The sequence below is a fragment of the Hemitrygon akajei genome, chromosome 14 (genome assembly GCF_048418815.1).
Source record: "Hemitrygon akajei chromosome 14, sHemAka1.3, whole genome shotgun sequence".
Classification (NCBI taxonomy): Eukaryota; Metazoa; Chordata; class Chondrichthyes; order Myliobatiformes; family Dasyatidae; genus Hemitrygon; species Hemitrygon akajei.
The window spans coordinates 69,882,006-69,897,303 of NC_133137.1; the positions used below are offsets into that span (position 1 = coordinate 69,882,006).

At 41.2% G+C, this 15,298-nt stretch overlaps 1 protein-coding gene across 2 annotated transcripts in view; it reads left to right on the plus strand.

Annotated features, from left to right (window-relative positions):
• Positions 1–4,582, plus strand: part of dus4l (dihydrouridine synthase 4-like (S. cerevisiae)) — a 69,947-nt gene extending 65,365 nt beyond the window's left edge. For both annotated transcript variants that reach the window (XM_073066329.1, XM_073066328.1), the window contains one exon: positions 3,042–4,582. In XM_073066329.1, coding sequence (XP_072922430.1) covers positions 3,042–3,077 — 36 coding nt within the window. In that variant the 3' untranslated portion in view covers positions 3,078–4,582. The remainder of the gene's footprint in view (positions 1–3,041) is intronic.
• Positions 4,583–15,298: the final 10,716 nt, after the last annotated feature.

Consider the following 15,298-nt stretch of genomic DNA (forward strand, 5'->3'; position numbering starts at 1 on the left):
CCCACAAGCCCATACTGCCCAATTACACCAGGTGACAACTGACCTGCACATGTGGCACAGTAAATTATCCAGCGATTATTACCCTAGAAGAATGACTTTTTAACACTGCCAAACTAGCCTGCATTACTTTACAGGACCTCATTCCTCTTTCTACTGGACACATTTCCAGCAGGTTTTGTCACCACGGGCATTAGAAGTGTCTCTAATCTGGAGATGAAGGATGTGCAAGCTCCTGCAGAATTGGGAGATTAGAGACACATCCAATGTCCCTGAGATGTGAGATGCAAATGTTGGAAATCTGGAGTCAATGTTTCAGGCTGAGATCCTTCATTAGTCCTAGTGAAGGATCTCGGCCCAAAATGTTGATTGTTCATTTTCTTCTGTAGAGGCTACCTGATCTGAGTTCCTTCAGCATATTGTGTGCGTTTCACCTTGTTATCAAAAGCAACACATTCATCTAAACAGCAGTTCCACCTCACTGTCTCAGTGGCTGCTCCCACTTACTTTGTCACCCTTTTTACACAAATGCTCACCAATGACTGTGGAGGTGCTCTCAGTCTGTTATCTTTATGGCAAGCCTTGCTTACTCAGACAGTCTATAATCAGCAGGCTGTAGTCACTACTGATCATTTTGTGACAGAGCAGAAACAAATTAGCATCTTTAGCAGTCGGATTCTTTTTCAGATCTTCCTGGCTCCTTTCTGCACTGAGTGTCTGTTCAATGGAAAGCAGAAATAACCAATCAAGATTCTGCTTTCCATCCCAGAGGAAACTATGAACTGATTAAAGTTCAGTTTGGCTGAGGTTATTTTAACTGCCTGTTACTTAGTTTGTTTCTGCTGAAAGTTTAGGATGGGTAAATTGTCTCAGTTGACTTAGTTTAATAAGCACATTATGAAACAAAGCCCCAGGCAATCTTGAGATTGGAAACAGAACAATAGAACTCAGGATGATTAGTTACATCATAAATGCTGAACAAGCAGAAATGTTATACTTTGAATAAAAGAATTAATTTCTGAATAGCTAGTTGACTTGCCAGCACTGATTCATTGTGTCCTGACAATATGAATGAAAATGATCATGAGCTTGTCTGAACAATTAACAGGGAGAATCAAAAATGAAAGCATTAATAAAGGCTACCCCCTTCCCCAGAGAAATAATAGGATAATTATGCATTTTCTGACTGTCTACTGTTAAAAGAACTGATGTACATCTGGGTTACTTTACAAACATATTTAGCTTCTTGGATTCAAAGCATTTTACCATCTCTTTCCAATATTGCTGGAAAGATTCCAGAAATTATTCTACCATCTGCACTCCTTTTCAATATGCTGAAGATTAATTTATTGCACCCCACCCACACACTTTGGCAGTCATAAAGTGCGTTTTACCCTTCTTCTGAAATTTGTTTCCTTATGGGTGGCAAGGTGGTGAAGTGGTTAGCATACCACTGTTACAGAGCCAGCGACTGGGTTCAATTCCACAGTGTCTGTAAGGAGTTTGTACGTTCTCCCTGTGACCCCATGGGTTTCCTCCAGGTGTTCCTCCCACACTCCAAAGACATATGGGTTGGTATGTTAATTGGTTATGACATAACTGTGTAATTGGATGATGTAGGCTCATTGGATGGAAGAGCCTATTAACATGCTGTATCTCTTAAGTAATTTCCTGAAATCATTTGGCATTTCCATCTGAAAGAGTGCAGCAAAGTGATTCGTTCCCAGGCTTTTGCAAATAAATTGCTATTTATAATCTATATTAATTGACTGAAGGGATTGAGTTTAATCATGCTTGCTGATATCAAGACTGGTGGGGAAATTATGTAATGAGAAGAACATAGTGTCTGCAAAGAGCTATATAGAAAATAAGTGGACATAGAATCGGCAGGTGAAGTAGAATGAGAAGGAATGTAACATTTCCACTTTCATGGGAAGAATAAAAAAAATTGAACACCAATAAAAAACAAAACAAAACAACTGCAGTGTCTTGCTGCAAGAAGCTAGGTTACCATGCAAACACAGCAAAATAGCAAGTAAAGGGAATGCCAAATTTAAATGTAAAGGGGTGGAAAGGCAAGGAAATCGTGTAACATTGTTACGTGACCTTAGTTTGAAGTACTGCATACAGCATTAGTGGCTTGAAGTTAGTGCAGAGAAAGTTCACTGGATTGAAGAGACTGATTACTATGCTTTAGGTAGAATTTTAAAGTTAGAAGTTACATTAATTATTTAGTTCTGATTAAGATAGCTTTGCTGCTGTAATCTATTTTTTTTAAGTCGAAGTGATCATAAGCATAAGAGTTGATACCATTGGGAAAAACCTATTTTGAGGCCTGGTAGGGAAGTGCTGTGATAATTGGAATTGGTTTGTTATTGTCAAATACTGAGATGGTGGGGTGGGGGGGGGGGGGGGACTTGTCTTGCATAGAGATCACATAATTACACTGAATCTCTGTTAGGGGAATCTAGAACTAGGGATCATAGTGTCAGGATAAAGTTAAGACTGAGATGGTGGAATTTCTTCTAACACTTAGGAATCTTTTGAACTCTAAAACTGTGCACTAGGTAAATTAATTTAAGCATATTTAAGACTGATGGCTAGATCTACAGAAGAATGGGGTTTTACTGGAATCAATAGGAATAAGTGGAATTAAAGACAAAATCAGATCAGGTGCAGTCTTTTAAAATATCGTATCATGCTCAGGAGTGACAGTAAAGTGGGTGGAACCCTTGGGCTCAATGAGTTATGATAGTGCCTTGGGTAAGTAACTGTTCATTCTACACTTGTCACATTAAGGCTTTCTCACAACTTTGTCAGTTATCACTTTCGAGATGCGGGGGGGGGGAAGAGGGCAGGTGTGATTCCATATTCAACTACACTTGATAAGTGTTATTTCAGTTCTTATAAGAATATAGTTTCATTACAGACCTGATAATGATTCAGGTGACTGACTTTCAGTGAATATTAATCTATGATTGGAAGTTAATCTGTTTTTGTTGTTAATTAAATAATTAGCTAGAGTGTGTTACTGTCTTTTTCAGAACCTTGTTGACAAACGCGATAAGAAGACTGAGTAACCAGGCATTTTTACCTTCTGCCTTCAGATATGTTCTGCAACAGCTGAATATTTAATTTGTTTTTGTTAACTGGATAATGGAACCGAACGTGAGTGAGTTTCTTTAGAAAAAATTGGGTTAATGGCTTCTTTGACAAAGGGAGGATACAGTTTATTATGCCTTGCTCTGTTAATACATCAAAAATGGAAAGGTGGACAATTAGTTGGAATGCAACTCTTTCAGCTTTGGTGGCTCATAATAATTCAAAGTATTTATGAATTCAGCTTGTTAGTTAAGATTTACATATCCTTAACCTGTAGACAATACCTTCTCACTACTGCAATCTGAATTTTCAAAATTTGCTCATAAGCTATCTGAGTTGCCAGCAATCTTGAAACATAGCTATATAGATTTGTTTAATGAGACTTGATGCAACTAATGGTATGGGAGGCTGCAGTTCAAGAAGGATGAACTTTCAAGAATACTAACACTCCTGTGCCATTTAAACCTCCATTTTGTTTGTTGTAAACATCACTCACTTTGGAACTTCACTGTCAAAAATGAAGATGACGTTCTTTCATTTTTCTTTAACGAGTGCACCAGAACTTCCAGAATATTGTTGGCACAAAGTAGTATTTTCCAATTAGTGCCTTCTCAATGGCCTTGAGATGCAAAATATATCACTTAGAATATCTTTTATTCTTACTTGCATTTAAATAAGTCATCTGATGTAAAGTAAACAAATTTAATATTTCCTTTGTCCATAACCAGTAAGTAGTTTCATTCACAGTAAAGCCTTCATTAAAGTCCCCTAGGGAAGAGCCCTTACGATGATGGAATTGTCAAAAACACCAGAGCTGCCAGTTCTATTGTACAAATGCACCTCAAGTCTTAGATGCAATGCAAGTAACTTAAAATGTGTTTTCTAGTGTTATTTAGGCATCCTGTGTTCGAGATATTTTGTACTCTGTTTACTCCTGTAAAACTTATGACTATTATCCAAGGAAAGATAAAGAATTCTGATGAAAGTTTAGCTGTTGGAATATTTAGTTTTTGTCTTGATTCTTTGCAATTGAATATAATGTAAAATTATTGCCACATTCCTTTTGGTGTTTACTAGAATATTTAAATTCTAGTTTGATTGGAATTTATCTAAAAAAAAAATTAAGTATTTTAAAAATTTAATTTGGGGAGCTCTCAGTTTGACCTTCCTGTTGTATGAACAACTGAAGTTGAAAGGGTATACTAATAAGTTTGTCACAACACATTTATTCTCTTCCTAATGCTTAAAATGATGCATCGCCTGTCTTGCCCTCATCTGCAGAATATTAACGGGAAGAAACAGTGGCTGTGTTGGTTAGTTTGATATGTAAAATAGTTTCATTTCCAAGGATCATAATTCTTCATAAAAACTACCTGGCCAACCAAAAATTGTTTGCATGTCAATTAACTTATTTTTTTTATACACATTGCATTTGGTCAAATGTTTTATGCTTGTACAATAAAAATACAAAATTGAATTTTAATTGTTTCATTGCAACAAATATTATTTAGTTCCTGTAACCAAGGCATCCACATCTCACTGATAATTTTTCCTTCCCAGTTTTCATTATTGTAACACAGGAACGTTACAGCATCAATGGTCATTTGGGATTGAAACTTGGATGATGGACATTTCACCCAAGCCACTTAGTAGGTGGTTGTGAAAGAGTGCTGTAGAATTGATTGACGCATGCATGAGAAAAGAGAACTAAACAGAATGATTAAAATGTATCTTTAAATCCCACTCTTTTATACATGGTCACGCTTTGATTCCTTTTTGAATGTATTCACTTTTCCATATCTTGCTTCTTGTGTAGTGTGATCATACTACTTCTCCTTTATTTGTCTTTGATAACCTCTCTAGTTGATCAATTCTTCCATAACCAGCTCAATGCAATGCAATTTATTTTACAAGGAACCACTTCAGTAGAGCTAATTAAAAGTAATGTAACTTGCAAATAAGATATAAATGGAAAAAAATGATTCCTTGATTATAAATTTTTTACCAAATGCAACTTGCATTTCTACAACATGAGAAAGTTGGCAGATCTTGGAAAATCAAAGCAATACCAAATGTTGGAGAAACTTAGCAGGTCAGGCCGCATCTATGGAAATGAATAAACAATCAATGTTTCGGGCTGAGAGTTGCCTTCGGGTTTGAGAAGGAAGGGGAATACGCTAGGAAAAAGGGTGAGAGGAAGGAGAATAGCTGGAAGGTCGTGGGTGAAGTTTGCTGGGTGGGAAAGGGCAGGGGTTGGAGAGGAAGGAATCCAATTGTAGAGGAGAGTGGACCACAGGATAAAGGGAAGGAGAAGGGGTTCCAGGGGGAAGTAAAAGGCAAAAGAGATAAAAGCTCAGATATGTGTGGGGGTGGGGGGGTAAGAGGAGAGAAATTGGAGAAATCGATATTCATGCTATCAGGTTGGAGGCTACCCTGACTGAATATAAGCTGTTGCTCTACGTGGAGGGTGGCCTCCTCTTGGCACAAGAGGAAGTCATGTACCAACATGTCAGAATGGGAATCGGAATTAAATGTTGGGCCACTGGGAGGGTGTGCTTGTGGCGGATGGTGTGTGATTGCTCAACAAAGTGATTTTCCCCAACCAGTTCTGCTAGATGGAGGTGGAAGGGATTTGGTCACTTCTTTCTTCAAGAAAGAAGTGGAGAATTTTGAGGCCTTGATGGGGGACAGAAGTGAATAGAGACTGAACATCAATGGTAAAGATGAGGCAGTCAGGACCAGGGAATTGAAAGTTGCCGAGGAGACCCAAGATCACAAACCCTTCCTCTGTAGGTTCCATGAAGATACTGTCTTGGATGCAATGCACATATTCTGCTCCATCTAGGCCTTTTGCACACTGGTGACACACTTTGCACATTGCATAATACCTAGAAAATTGAAATCTTAGATTAGCACTACCCAACTACTCTCATGAGTACGTGCAATTTCTCAACACATCTGCTCATCAAGTTCAAGTTGACTATTGTGGTTGGGGGGGGGGGGGGGTGTCTATAATATAGCCTATCCTTCAAGAATATTTATTTAGGTTATTGACATACAGTTTGGAATAGGCCCTACAAGCCACACCACCCAGTAACCCCTGATTTAATCCTAGCCTAATCGGAAGACAATTTACAATAATCAACCTACCAACCAGTAGATCTTTGGACTGTGGGAGAAAAGCAGAGCATCCGGAGGAAATTCATGCAGTCATGTGGAGAACATATAAACTCCTTTATAGGCAGCTGTGGGAATTGAACCCGGGTCGCTGGAACTGTGAAGCGTTGTGTTAACCATTAAGCTGCTGTGCCCTTTTCTAAGTTCTGCTCTTGTGTCTACGCTTATCAATAAGGCACTGTTCCTTTGACATGCCTAAAGCATTAGAACTCCAGAACACTGAGTTGACTGTCCTGTCCTTCTCTCAGCCACACTTCTATTATGGCCACAATGTCCCAATCTCTAGAGGTAATCCACGTCTTCAGTCCGTCCTCCTTACCAGTTAAGCTATGCACATTGAAGTAGATGTAATTTAAGGCAGTGGCTCTAACTGCTCTATTAATTTAAACATGTATTCTGCTTGCTAGGCTTAAACCTTGTGGTTATTGGATGTACTCCTGTCTTCTCACTAACTTCGTTCTCTTGAGACCTTGTTTAAACCCTCCCTGGCAGCAAAGGCAAATTCCCCTGCTAGAGCATTGCTCCCTTTGTGACTCAAGTGCAACCCATCCCTTTGTAGAGATTCATTGTACCACAGAAGACAATGATCCTAGAACCTTCAGCCATATATTCATCTGTCATCCTGACGAAAGGTCTCGGCCCGAAACGTCGACAGCGCTTCTTCCTATAGATGCTGCCTGACCTGCTGTGTTCTACCAGCATTTTGTGTATTATGCTATTCATCTGTCCTATCATTCTGTTCCTGGACTCACTAGCATGTGGCATTGGGAGTAATCTGGAGGTCACTACCCTCGAGACCCTACATTGTAATTTCTTACCTAACTCCATGTACAGTGGATTCCCATTAATTGGGACACATTAGGATCTGTACATTTTAACCATATAACCATTACAGCACGGAAACAGGTCATCTCAGCCCTTCTAGTCCGTGCCGAAGGCTTACTCTCACCTAGTCCCACTGGCCCACACTCAGCCCATAACCCTCCATTCCTTTCCTGTCCATATACCTATCCAATTTTACTTTAAATGACAATACCGAACCTGCCTCTACCACTTCTACTGGAAGCTCATACCACACTGCTACCACTCTCTGAGTAAAGAAATTCCCCCTCGTGCTACCCTTAGTTCCCCATTGTGTTACCCATTTGGCCCAGTTAAGTGGATGCCTCAATTAGCTGAAGTTTCATGGAAATAATTAAACAGGTATTGAAAAGACAAGATGCTGTTTAATTGAGTAACAAACAAAATACAGAACATGTTAGAAGACTACCATGGCAGGTGGTTGTTTATCATATCCACAATGACGGAAACCTGTTCGGAGAGTTTTTAAAGTGGAAAAACTGTTGCACTGAAACATTTACACTCTTTCGACCTCAAAAGTCTGGGTCATCAGAACTGGGAAAATCCTTGGTTGTAGTGATGACCATGACTAATTCAGTGCCTCATCATACCCTTCACTCTCCATGGAGCATTGCAAAACCACCTTCTTGGCCATTGGATCTTAATATGGATCTCATCAGTCTGCTGGAGTTGACTTCATTTGCGAGGACGGGCCTGTCCCTATTCCACCAGGATATGAGAACCACCAGCTATCTTCACCTTGTTTAGCCCACCTGTTGAAGCAGTGTACCAGAGTGTGGTGTTGTCACATGCAAACAGCTACTTGGAGCCACAGGTGAGAGCTGAGTATCCAGTGGGGGCCAAAGCTAACATTTAAGATGATTGTCAATACCTTCAAATTCATTGTAGTCCCTAACTTGTTGAAGCAGTGAAATCATTTCATTTTTACTCCTTACAGTTTCTGCCATTTCCAAGTCTGAATGCTTGAAACTGCAGTGAGCAAAACGGTTCTCAATTGACTTGCTGATTATTTTTCACCAACTATCAGTGACCAAAAAAAAAATCATTGATTTTGAACACAAATGCATGCAATTGAAGCTATTTTAAAACGGTTTGCTCTGAGCACGGTGTAGTGTCCAATGATGCTAGTTTGAAACTGTTTGGCAACAGTCTACTGTCCCAATTAAGCAGCAGAGTGTCCCAAATAAACGAAGGGAACCCTGTCCAGCACCAATATTCATTCCACCATCGAAGTAACTTGGATCACATTTCTTCCCAGTTCTTATGTTTGGTCTGAAGAACAACTGAACCCTCCTGACCAACGTGCATGCTTTTATGCATTGAGTTGCTGCCACGTAATTGGCTGATTAGATATATGCACTAATGAGCAGGTGTAGAGGTGTACCTAATAAAGTGGCCACTGTGTGTACGTGATACTGAGAGGCTTGAGGTTGAAGCCAAGAGGCACAAACTCAAGATAAGTTAGGTATTCCAGACAGAGATAAGAACAAAAGCAGGGAGGAGGTTAGGCAGTGTGTTTTGAGGCTCAGTGTATTCAAAGCTTCTTCGAATAAATTTTTGGGCACCATTCCTAAAATCAGAAAAATGGGTGGTAATTGAAAAATGTAGAAGATCAGTCATGATCTTATTGAATGGCAGAACAGGTTTGATGTGCTGCATCTATTCATTATTTCTGTACGTTCTCAGTATGGTGGTTTTTGAAAAGCTGACACACCTTATCCAAATCTCTGCTGAGACATATTGATGGCTATGTCACTCCATCAACTGCAGAGTTGTCTTCACATATTTCAAAAATTCTCATTCAAATTGTGAAGTTCCAATTTATTTATCACATGTACATCGAAATGTACAGTGAAATGCATTGTTTGTGTTAACAACCAACACTCCCAGTGATGTGCTGGGAGCAGCCTGCAAATATTGCCACACATTCCAGCGACTACGTGGCATGCCCACTGTGTTCAGCAGAACCACACAGGATACAATAAAACAGAACATACCAAGCAACAAGTCCTGTTCCTCTGTCCCACCCACCCATGCACATCCTCCGACCCCAGGACAGGTGGTCTGCGGTCTCCAGTGTCCAGCGGACTTGTGGATTCATGGGCATTGGGGGGCCTTCATCTTTTCCAGTGGACTCTCAGAGATTCAGACTTGGGGCTACGGTCACTAGGCTTTGACTTCTGGACTTCCAATTGACCTTCAGGCTTTGATGTGGTTTACTAAGATCTAAGGTTCTTAAATACACCAATTCTTAAAAGAGCACTTGTACTTTTCTATTACAAGTTTCCCTACACTGATGTGATCATAAGTTGACAAAAATTGTGACATTAAGTGGGGAGAGAGAAGGTAGGCATTGTATTGCAAGAAAGTGACAATGCATAACTTCAGTTCTCAACGTGGCTAGTGCATTAAGGATGCGTCTCCTATGTTATTTCAGATCCACAGTCAGTTTGCACATTGATTAGCATCTACAAATAGTTCTAGTTGGCAGTGGATTAACCACAGGAAAAGCAAGGCTATGCTCTTTAGCAACAGGCCAATACCCCCTTCAGGATTAGGTCTGACTACCTGAAAGTGCTGGGAATCTGGTTCAGAGTGACTGAGGTGTGTACAACAAGAATTGCCTAGCAGATTGGGGAGGTAGAACCAAAAATGGGTCTGCGGAAATGGGGGGTCTTCTGTCAATAACTGGTAAGAACTTGGTTATCAGTTGTGATACGCTCTCAGGACTGCTGTACTTATCACAATGTGGCCTGCTCCTCTGCGTTAGTAATTACGTGGGATGTCTTCCAGTTTACTTGGGGGTCCACATTAGAGCAACTCCAATGGGTCAAGATGCATAATTCCATGAAGTTAGATGCAAAAGTGTACCCAATATTGCCCTCATCCTGGTGACTGCCTTCACATTTGGCTGCATCAGTCAGTGTGTGAACTCAAGGTACATGCACACCAAGTGTCTCTATGTACTGAAATCCTACATGTCCCTAGTGTAGTGGAAGACAGGTCAGGATCCTCTACCACTCAACGCCCCGGTCAGGTGGAAACTGCTGCACTGCCCGTCCTTTGTGGGAGAGTACTCCCAAGTAAACATCTTTGACCACAAGTCCATCAGACAGTGGTCAGCATGGAACTTCTTGCAGATATTGCATGACAAGGATGCTATGGATATGAAGTTGTTCCCTGAGCAGACTGTTCAACCCATATGGCAGAATGTCTCATTGCCAGAAATCATCAACAAACACCACGATCTCACTTGACCGGTGGTGAAATGTTCCTATACAGACAACATACTATTCCCAATGCATGCTGCCCTCAGGATGGCTGTGGTAGGGAAGAGACAGTCATCCACATCTTTACAGACTGTGGATTTGCAAAGAGAGCGTGGCAATGGATTCAAGGCTTTGTGCCCTGGTTCATCCCCAGCAGCTTTGTAACGAAGGAGTCTAATCTTTGGGCTGTTCCCAGAGATACACATGAGACAAGTAATCAAGTGCAGCTGGAAAGCCATCAACTTGTTAGTCTTTCAGCACAGCGAGATGTCTGTAAGGGAATACTGTTACGAATGAGGAGCAACTCTGATGGGCAGAAAGGTACAGAATCGCCAATGCCCCCCCTCTTTGGAGAATCGCAAATCGCTACTATTCCGATGCTGTTATCAAAGGAAATGAGAGAGATAAACAGCTCATACAAATTTATGAGAGAGGGGCACAGCACAGGTTGGAATGTCTCCTATTGACAAAGAGAGAGATTACTGCTATTGTCTCTTGGAGAAGGAATCGTGTATTGAGTACTGTCCTATTCATTGAAACCCCTAGGGGGCAACCAGAGTGGTCTGGTTGAGGGATTGCATCATCCCAACCTGATTGACACCTGAGACCCCGTGAGTGGGGATAAAAGTAAGGTCTGGGGAAACACCCCTCAGACACACCAGGAGAGACGCTACGAGACTGGTGGGGGCTTGTGTGTGTGTCCACCCTTGTCTGGGTGACGAGTCCTCCGCGGAACAGTCTAGCTAAAGGACGGAGACAGATCAAGATCGTAAAAGGAAAGTCGGCAAGTTACTCTCTCTCTCTCTCCAACAATTGCAACACAGTGAACAACAACTACTGCAGCCTGTATGAACTGAACTGAACTTTATATTTCCATTGGACAATTCATTATCCCCTAGACAACAATAGAGCTTATTTCTTATTGATTATTATTATACCCGCACTTTTAGGTTTAGTATTGATGACTTATATTATCTGTATATTTGCATTGATATTATTTTTGTGTATTTTTACTAATAACTACTGTTAAAAATAGTATCATCAGACTTCACGGATACTTCTATCTTTGCTGGTAAGACACCCAGTTACGGGGTTCGTAACAACTTGGGGCCTTGTCTCGAGATTTGATACCAAATTGGAGGGCCAGTATATCGGGCTTTTAAGTCCAGACTTGCATCTGGTTGCGCGGGTAACCAGACGGGAAACCAGCAAAGATGGACGTAGTCGAATTTACAAAAAACCCGACTCCAGAGGTGCTAGAGGATGCCACAAAGTCGGACTTGGTAAATATTGTGAAAAGATTAAAACTCACAGAGGTGAAGTCGTCAATGAAAAAGTGGGAGATACAGAGGGCCATTGCTCAGTATTATGTTAATAAGGAGGTGTTTTCGGCTGAGGTAGTGGAACCTTCCCCGGAAAAGGTACCAGCTAGTGGGACGGTTCAGTTAGAGTTGGAAAAATTAAGGTTGGAACAGAAGAAAAGGGAGTATGAGCTCCAGCTAAAGGAGTTAGAGGTGAAAAGGGAGAAAGAAAGAGCTGAAAAGCAGAGGGAGCATGAAATTAGGTTAAAAGAGCTGGAAGCAGTTGAAAAGGAGAAAGAAAGAGCTGAAAAGGAGAAGGAAAGAGCTGAAAAGCAGAGGGAGCATGAAAGAGCTGAAAGGGAGAAGGAGAAACAGAGGCAGCATGAGCTGGACATGGAGAAGTTAAGGCAAGAGCGAAGAGCTCAAGGGGCAGACCGAGAGGAGAGGTTTAATGTTAGTAGGGAGTTTAGGTTAGTACCTCCGTTCGAGGAGACGGATGTTGATAGTTATTTCTTGCATTTTGAAAAGGTGGCAGTGAATCAGAAGTGGCCCAGAGATCAGTGGGTGGCATTGTTACAAAGTGTGTTAAAAGGAAAGGTACAACGGGCATATGCAGCGTTGTCTGTGGAGGAGGAGGAGTATGAGAATTACGAGGAAGTAAAACAGGCCATTCTTCGGGCCTACGAATTGGTACCTGAGGCATATAGACAAAAGTTCAGAGATTTAAGGAAAGTGTGGAATCAGACGTATGCAGAGTTTGCCTATGAGAAGGGTGTGCTCTTGGATCATTGGTGTGCGGCAGAAAGGGTGGAAGAGGATTTTCGGCATTTCAGGGAGTTAATTCTGATTGAGGAATTTAAAAGTTGTGTTTCGGATGATAACCGGATGTATTTGAACGAGAAGCCGAATAAGTCCATATCCAAATTTGCCAGGTTCGCAGATGAATATGCCCTAACCCACAAGACAAAGTTTTCCTCGAATAAGAGTTACCAGAGAGACTGTGGGAACAGTAGAGAAAGCCCGCCGACTGAGGCAGAAATTCAGCCGGGAGCTAGTGGTAAAAGTAAGGAGGAAGAAAGGCAAGATGGCAGGAGGGTTCCTGGCTTGACCTGTTTTAATTGTGGAAAGGTTGGTCATATTGCATCTAAGTGCTTTGCTCCGAGGAAGGAGACAGGAAAAGGGAAAGCAGCAGTCCCTACAGGATGTATTGTGTCGATCAGCAAATCGATGAGAAAGCCCCAGGTAGATAGAATACAAGAGGGGCGTGAGAAATTTATTTCAGAAGGGACCGTGTCTGTGAAAGAGGGAGAAACACCAGTTCCAGTGCGGATCTGGAGAGATACCGGAGCTGAGCAGTCATTGATTCTCAGTAAGGTACTAGATTTTGGTCCTGAGACTGGAGAGGTAGCTTTGAGAGGCATAGGAAAAAGGACAGAAGCTGTACCTTTGCATAGGATCATTATAAATTGTGATCTGGTATTTGGACCAGTTGAAATAGGGGTGCGATCAGAATTCCCGAGAGAAGGTGTGGATGTCCTTCTTGGTAATGATTTAGCAGGTGGTGACGTGTGGTCAGTAATGAAGCTGACGAGCCAGCTTGTAAGTGTTGAGGACCCACCCCCAGATTCCAAGATCTATCCCGCATGCGTGATCACTCGCAGCATGTCGAGAAAGGCAGCTGAGAAAGAGACCAGTTTAAATCAGTCCAGTGTTGATTTGGCTGAGACGTTTTTACTGACCCTGTACCAAGAGGGGTTAGAGGATGGTAAAACGGAGAATAGGGAGGTGAAAGAGAGTAAAGGAGAGGAGGTAGACCTACCCTTAACCAGGAGGGAATTTGTAGAGGCACGGAGTAAAAATGAGAAACAGATAAGACTGTTAGAAGGTCCAGGGTTGGACATGGATGATCTGTCTGGCTTGACAGAACTGTTTGAAGAAGTTGAAAATACTAAAGGTGTTCCCGATAGTAAAATAAGGGCAGTCCTAGATGAAAAGGATGCCATTACCTTGAAGGAGTCTGCTGAGTTGGCAGATGAGGTTGTTTCAGCCCGCAGAGTTGAGTTTACTCCGGAAGGGAGTTGCCCAGAGAGTAACTGGGAGGATCAGGGGAACTTAGAATTTGAAAAGGGGACAGGTATTGAAAGCCTGGAAGAGGCAGATGTCCCATTTGAGTGTGTTCAAGATGTGGATGCACGTGGTACTGAACCTAGTAATGAAACTCAGGAAAAGTCTGAGGTATTTGATTCAGTTAAAAAGGAATGCAGTCCTTGTGGGTCAGATGGACTTGGTTCAGTGAAGAAAGGGTTAACCTTGGTACTAGTGGGAAGTGAGAATTCCCAGTTGTTTGTGTTCGAAGGTGTGTTAAAAGTTAGTGAGCAGATAAAATGTGGTGATGTGAATATTATTATTGAAGGAGAAGGGAAAAGTGTAGTTCCTAAATTGAATGAAGAAAATTTAAAGTCTGGATTGGTGTCAGAAGCAGTAACCAGGCTGAAGGGACAAGGGCTTGTTAACACGGTGCCTGCGAATCAATTACAGTTTGATTTGGAATGTAAAGGTGCCCCACGCGCTAATGTTATTCAAGGGTGTGCTGTGAAGAGGCAGAATTTGAAATGTTGTTTGGACAAAGAGGGATCGCTTGCAGATATTAAACTGAAAATTAATAGAATGAAGGGTCCGGAAGATAAAACTAATGACTTGCTTAACAATAAAGAATTGTATGGAAGTTCAGAAGATGGGCTAAGTTTGGAAAACATTGTTGATAAAATAACTCCTATGAAAGGAGCATGCAAAAGCCTATTCCACACTGGTGAGCAAGCTAACCACGTGAGCGTTAAGTGGAAAAGGGGCGAAGGTTGACAAAATGCCACTTTAAATAACAGAATCTGGTTTTGAGGGATTTCAACAAAGCATGTAAATAATAAAAACAACACCATGGAAGATTGACTGTTAAGTTTGAAAGTAAAATAAAGATTAGTATTTGCATAAACTTTTGTAATATACACGTAAGCTAAGATCACAACTCTTTAGTTTTGTTTTGCTGAAGAAAAGGAATAAAAATAGGTGGTTATTAAATTGGAGTCTGATGCTACAGGAATTTATTAAGGTACAAGATATTAAGCTATTAAAGGAAGTGACAATGTAATCGCTAACTCTAGATGCTGAATTGAATGTATAACTATATTACTCTGTAGTGAAAAAAAAACTCTTTTGTGTTAGATTCTGAAATTCTGTAAGACTCTGTATTAGTTAATTTTTCTCTGTGGTAAAAATTCTTAGAAGGATGGGAGTGTTACGAATGAGGAGCAACTCTGATGGGCAGAAGGGTACAGAATCACCAATGCCCCCCCTTTTGGAGAATAGCAAATCGCTACTACTCCGATGCTGTTATCAAAGGAAATGAGAGAGATAAACAGCTCATACAAATTTATGAGAGAGGGGCACAGCACAGGTTGGAATGTCTCCTATTGACAAAGAGAGAGATTACTGCTATTGTCTCTTGGAGAAGGAATCGTGTATTGAGTACTGTCCTATTCATTGAAACCCCTCAGGGGGCAACCAGAGTGGTCTGGTTGAGGGATTGCATCATCC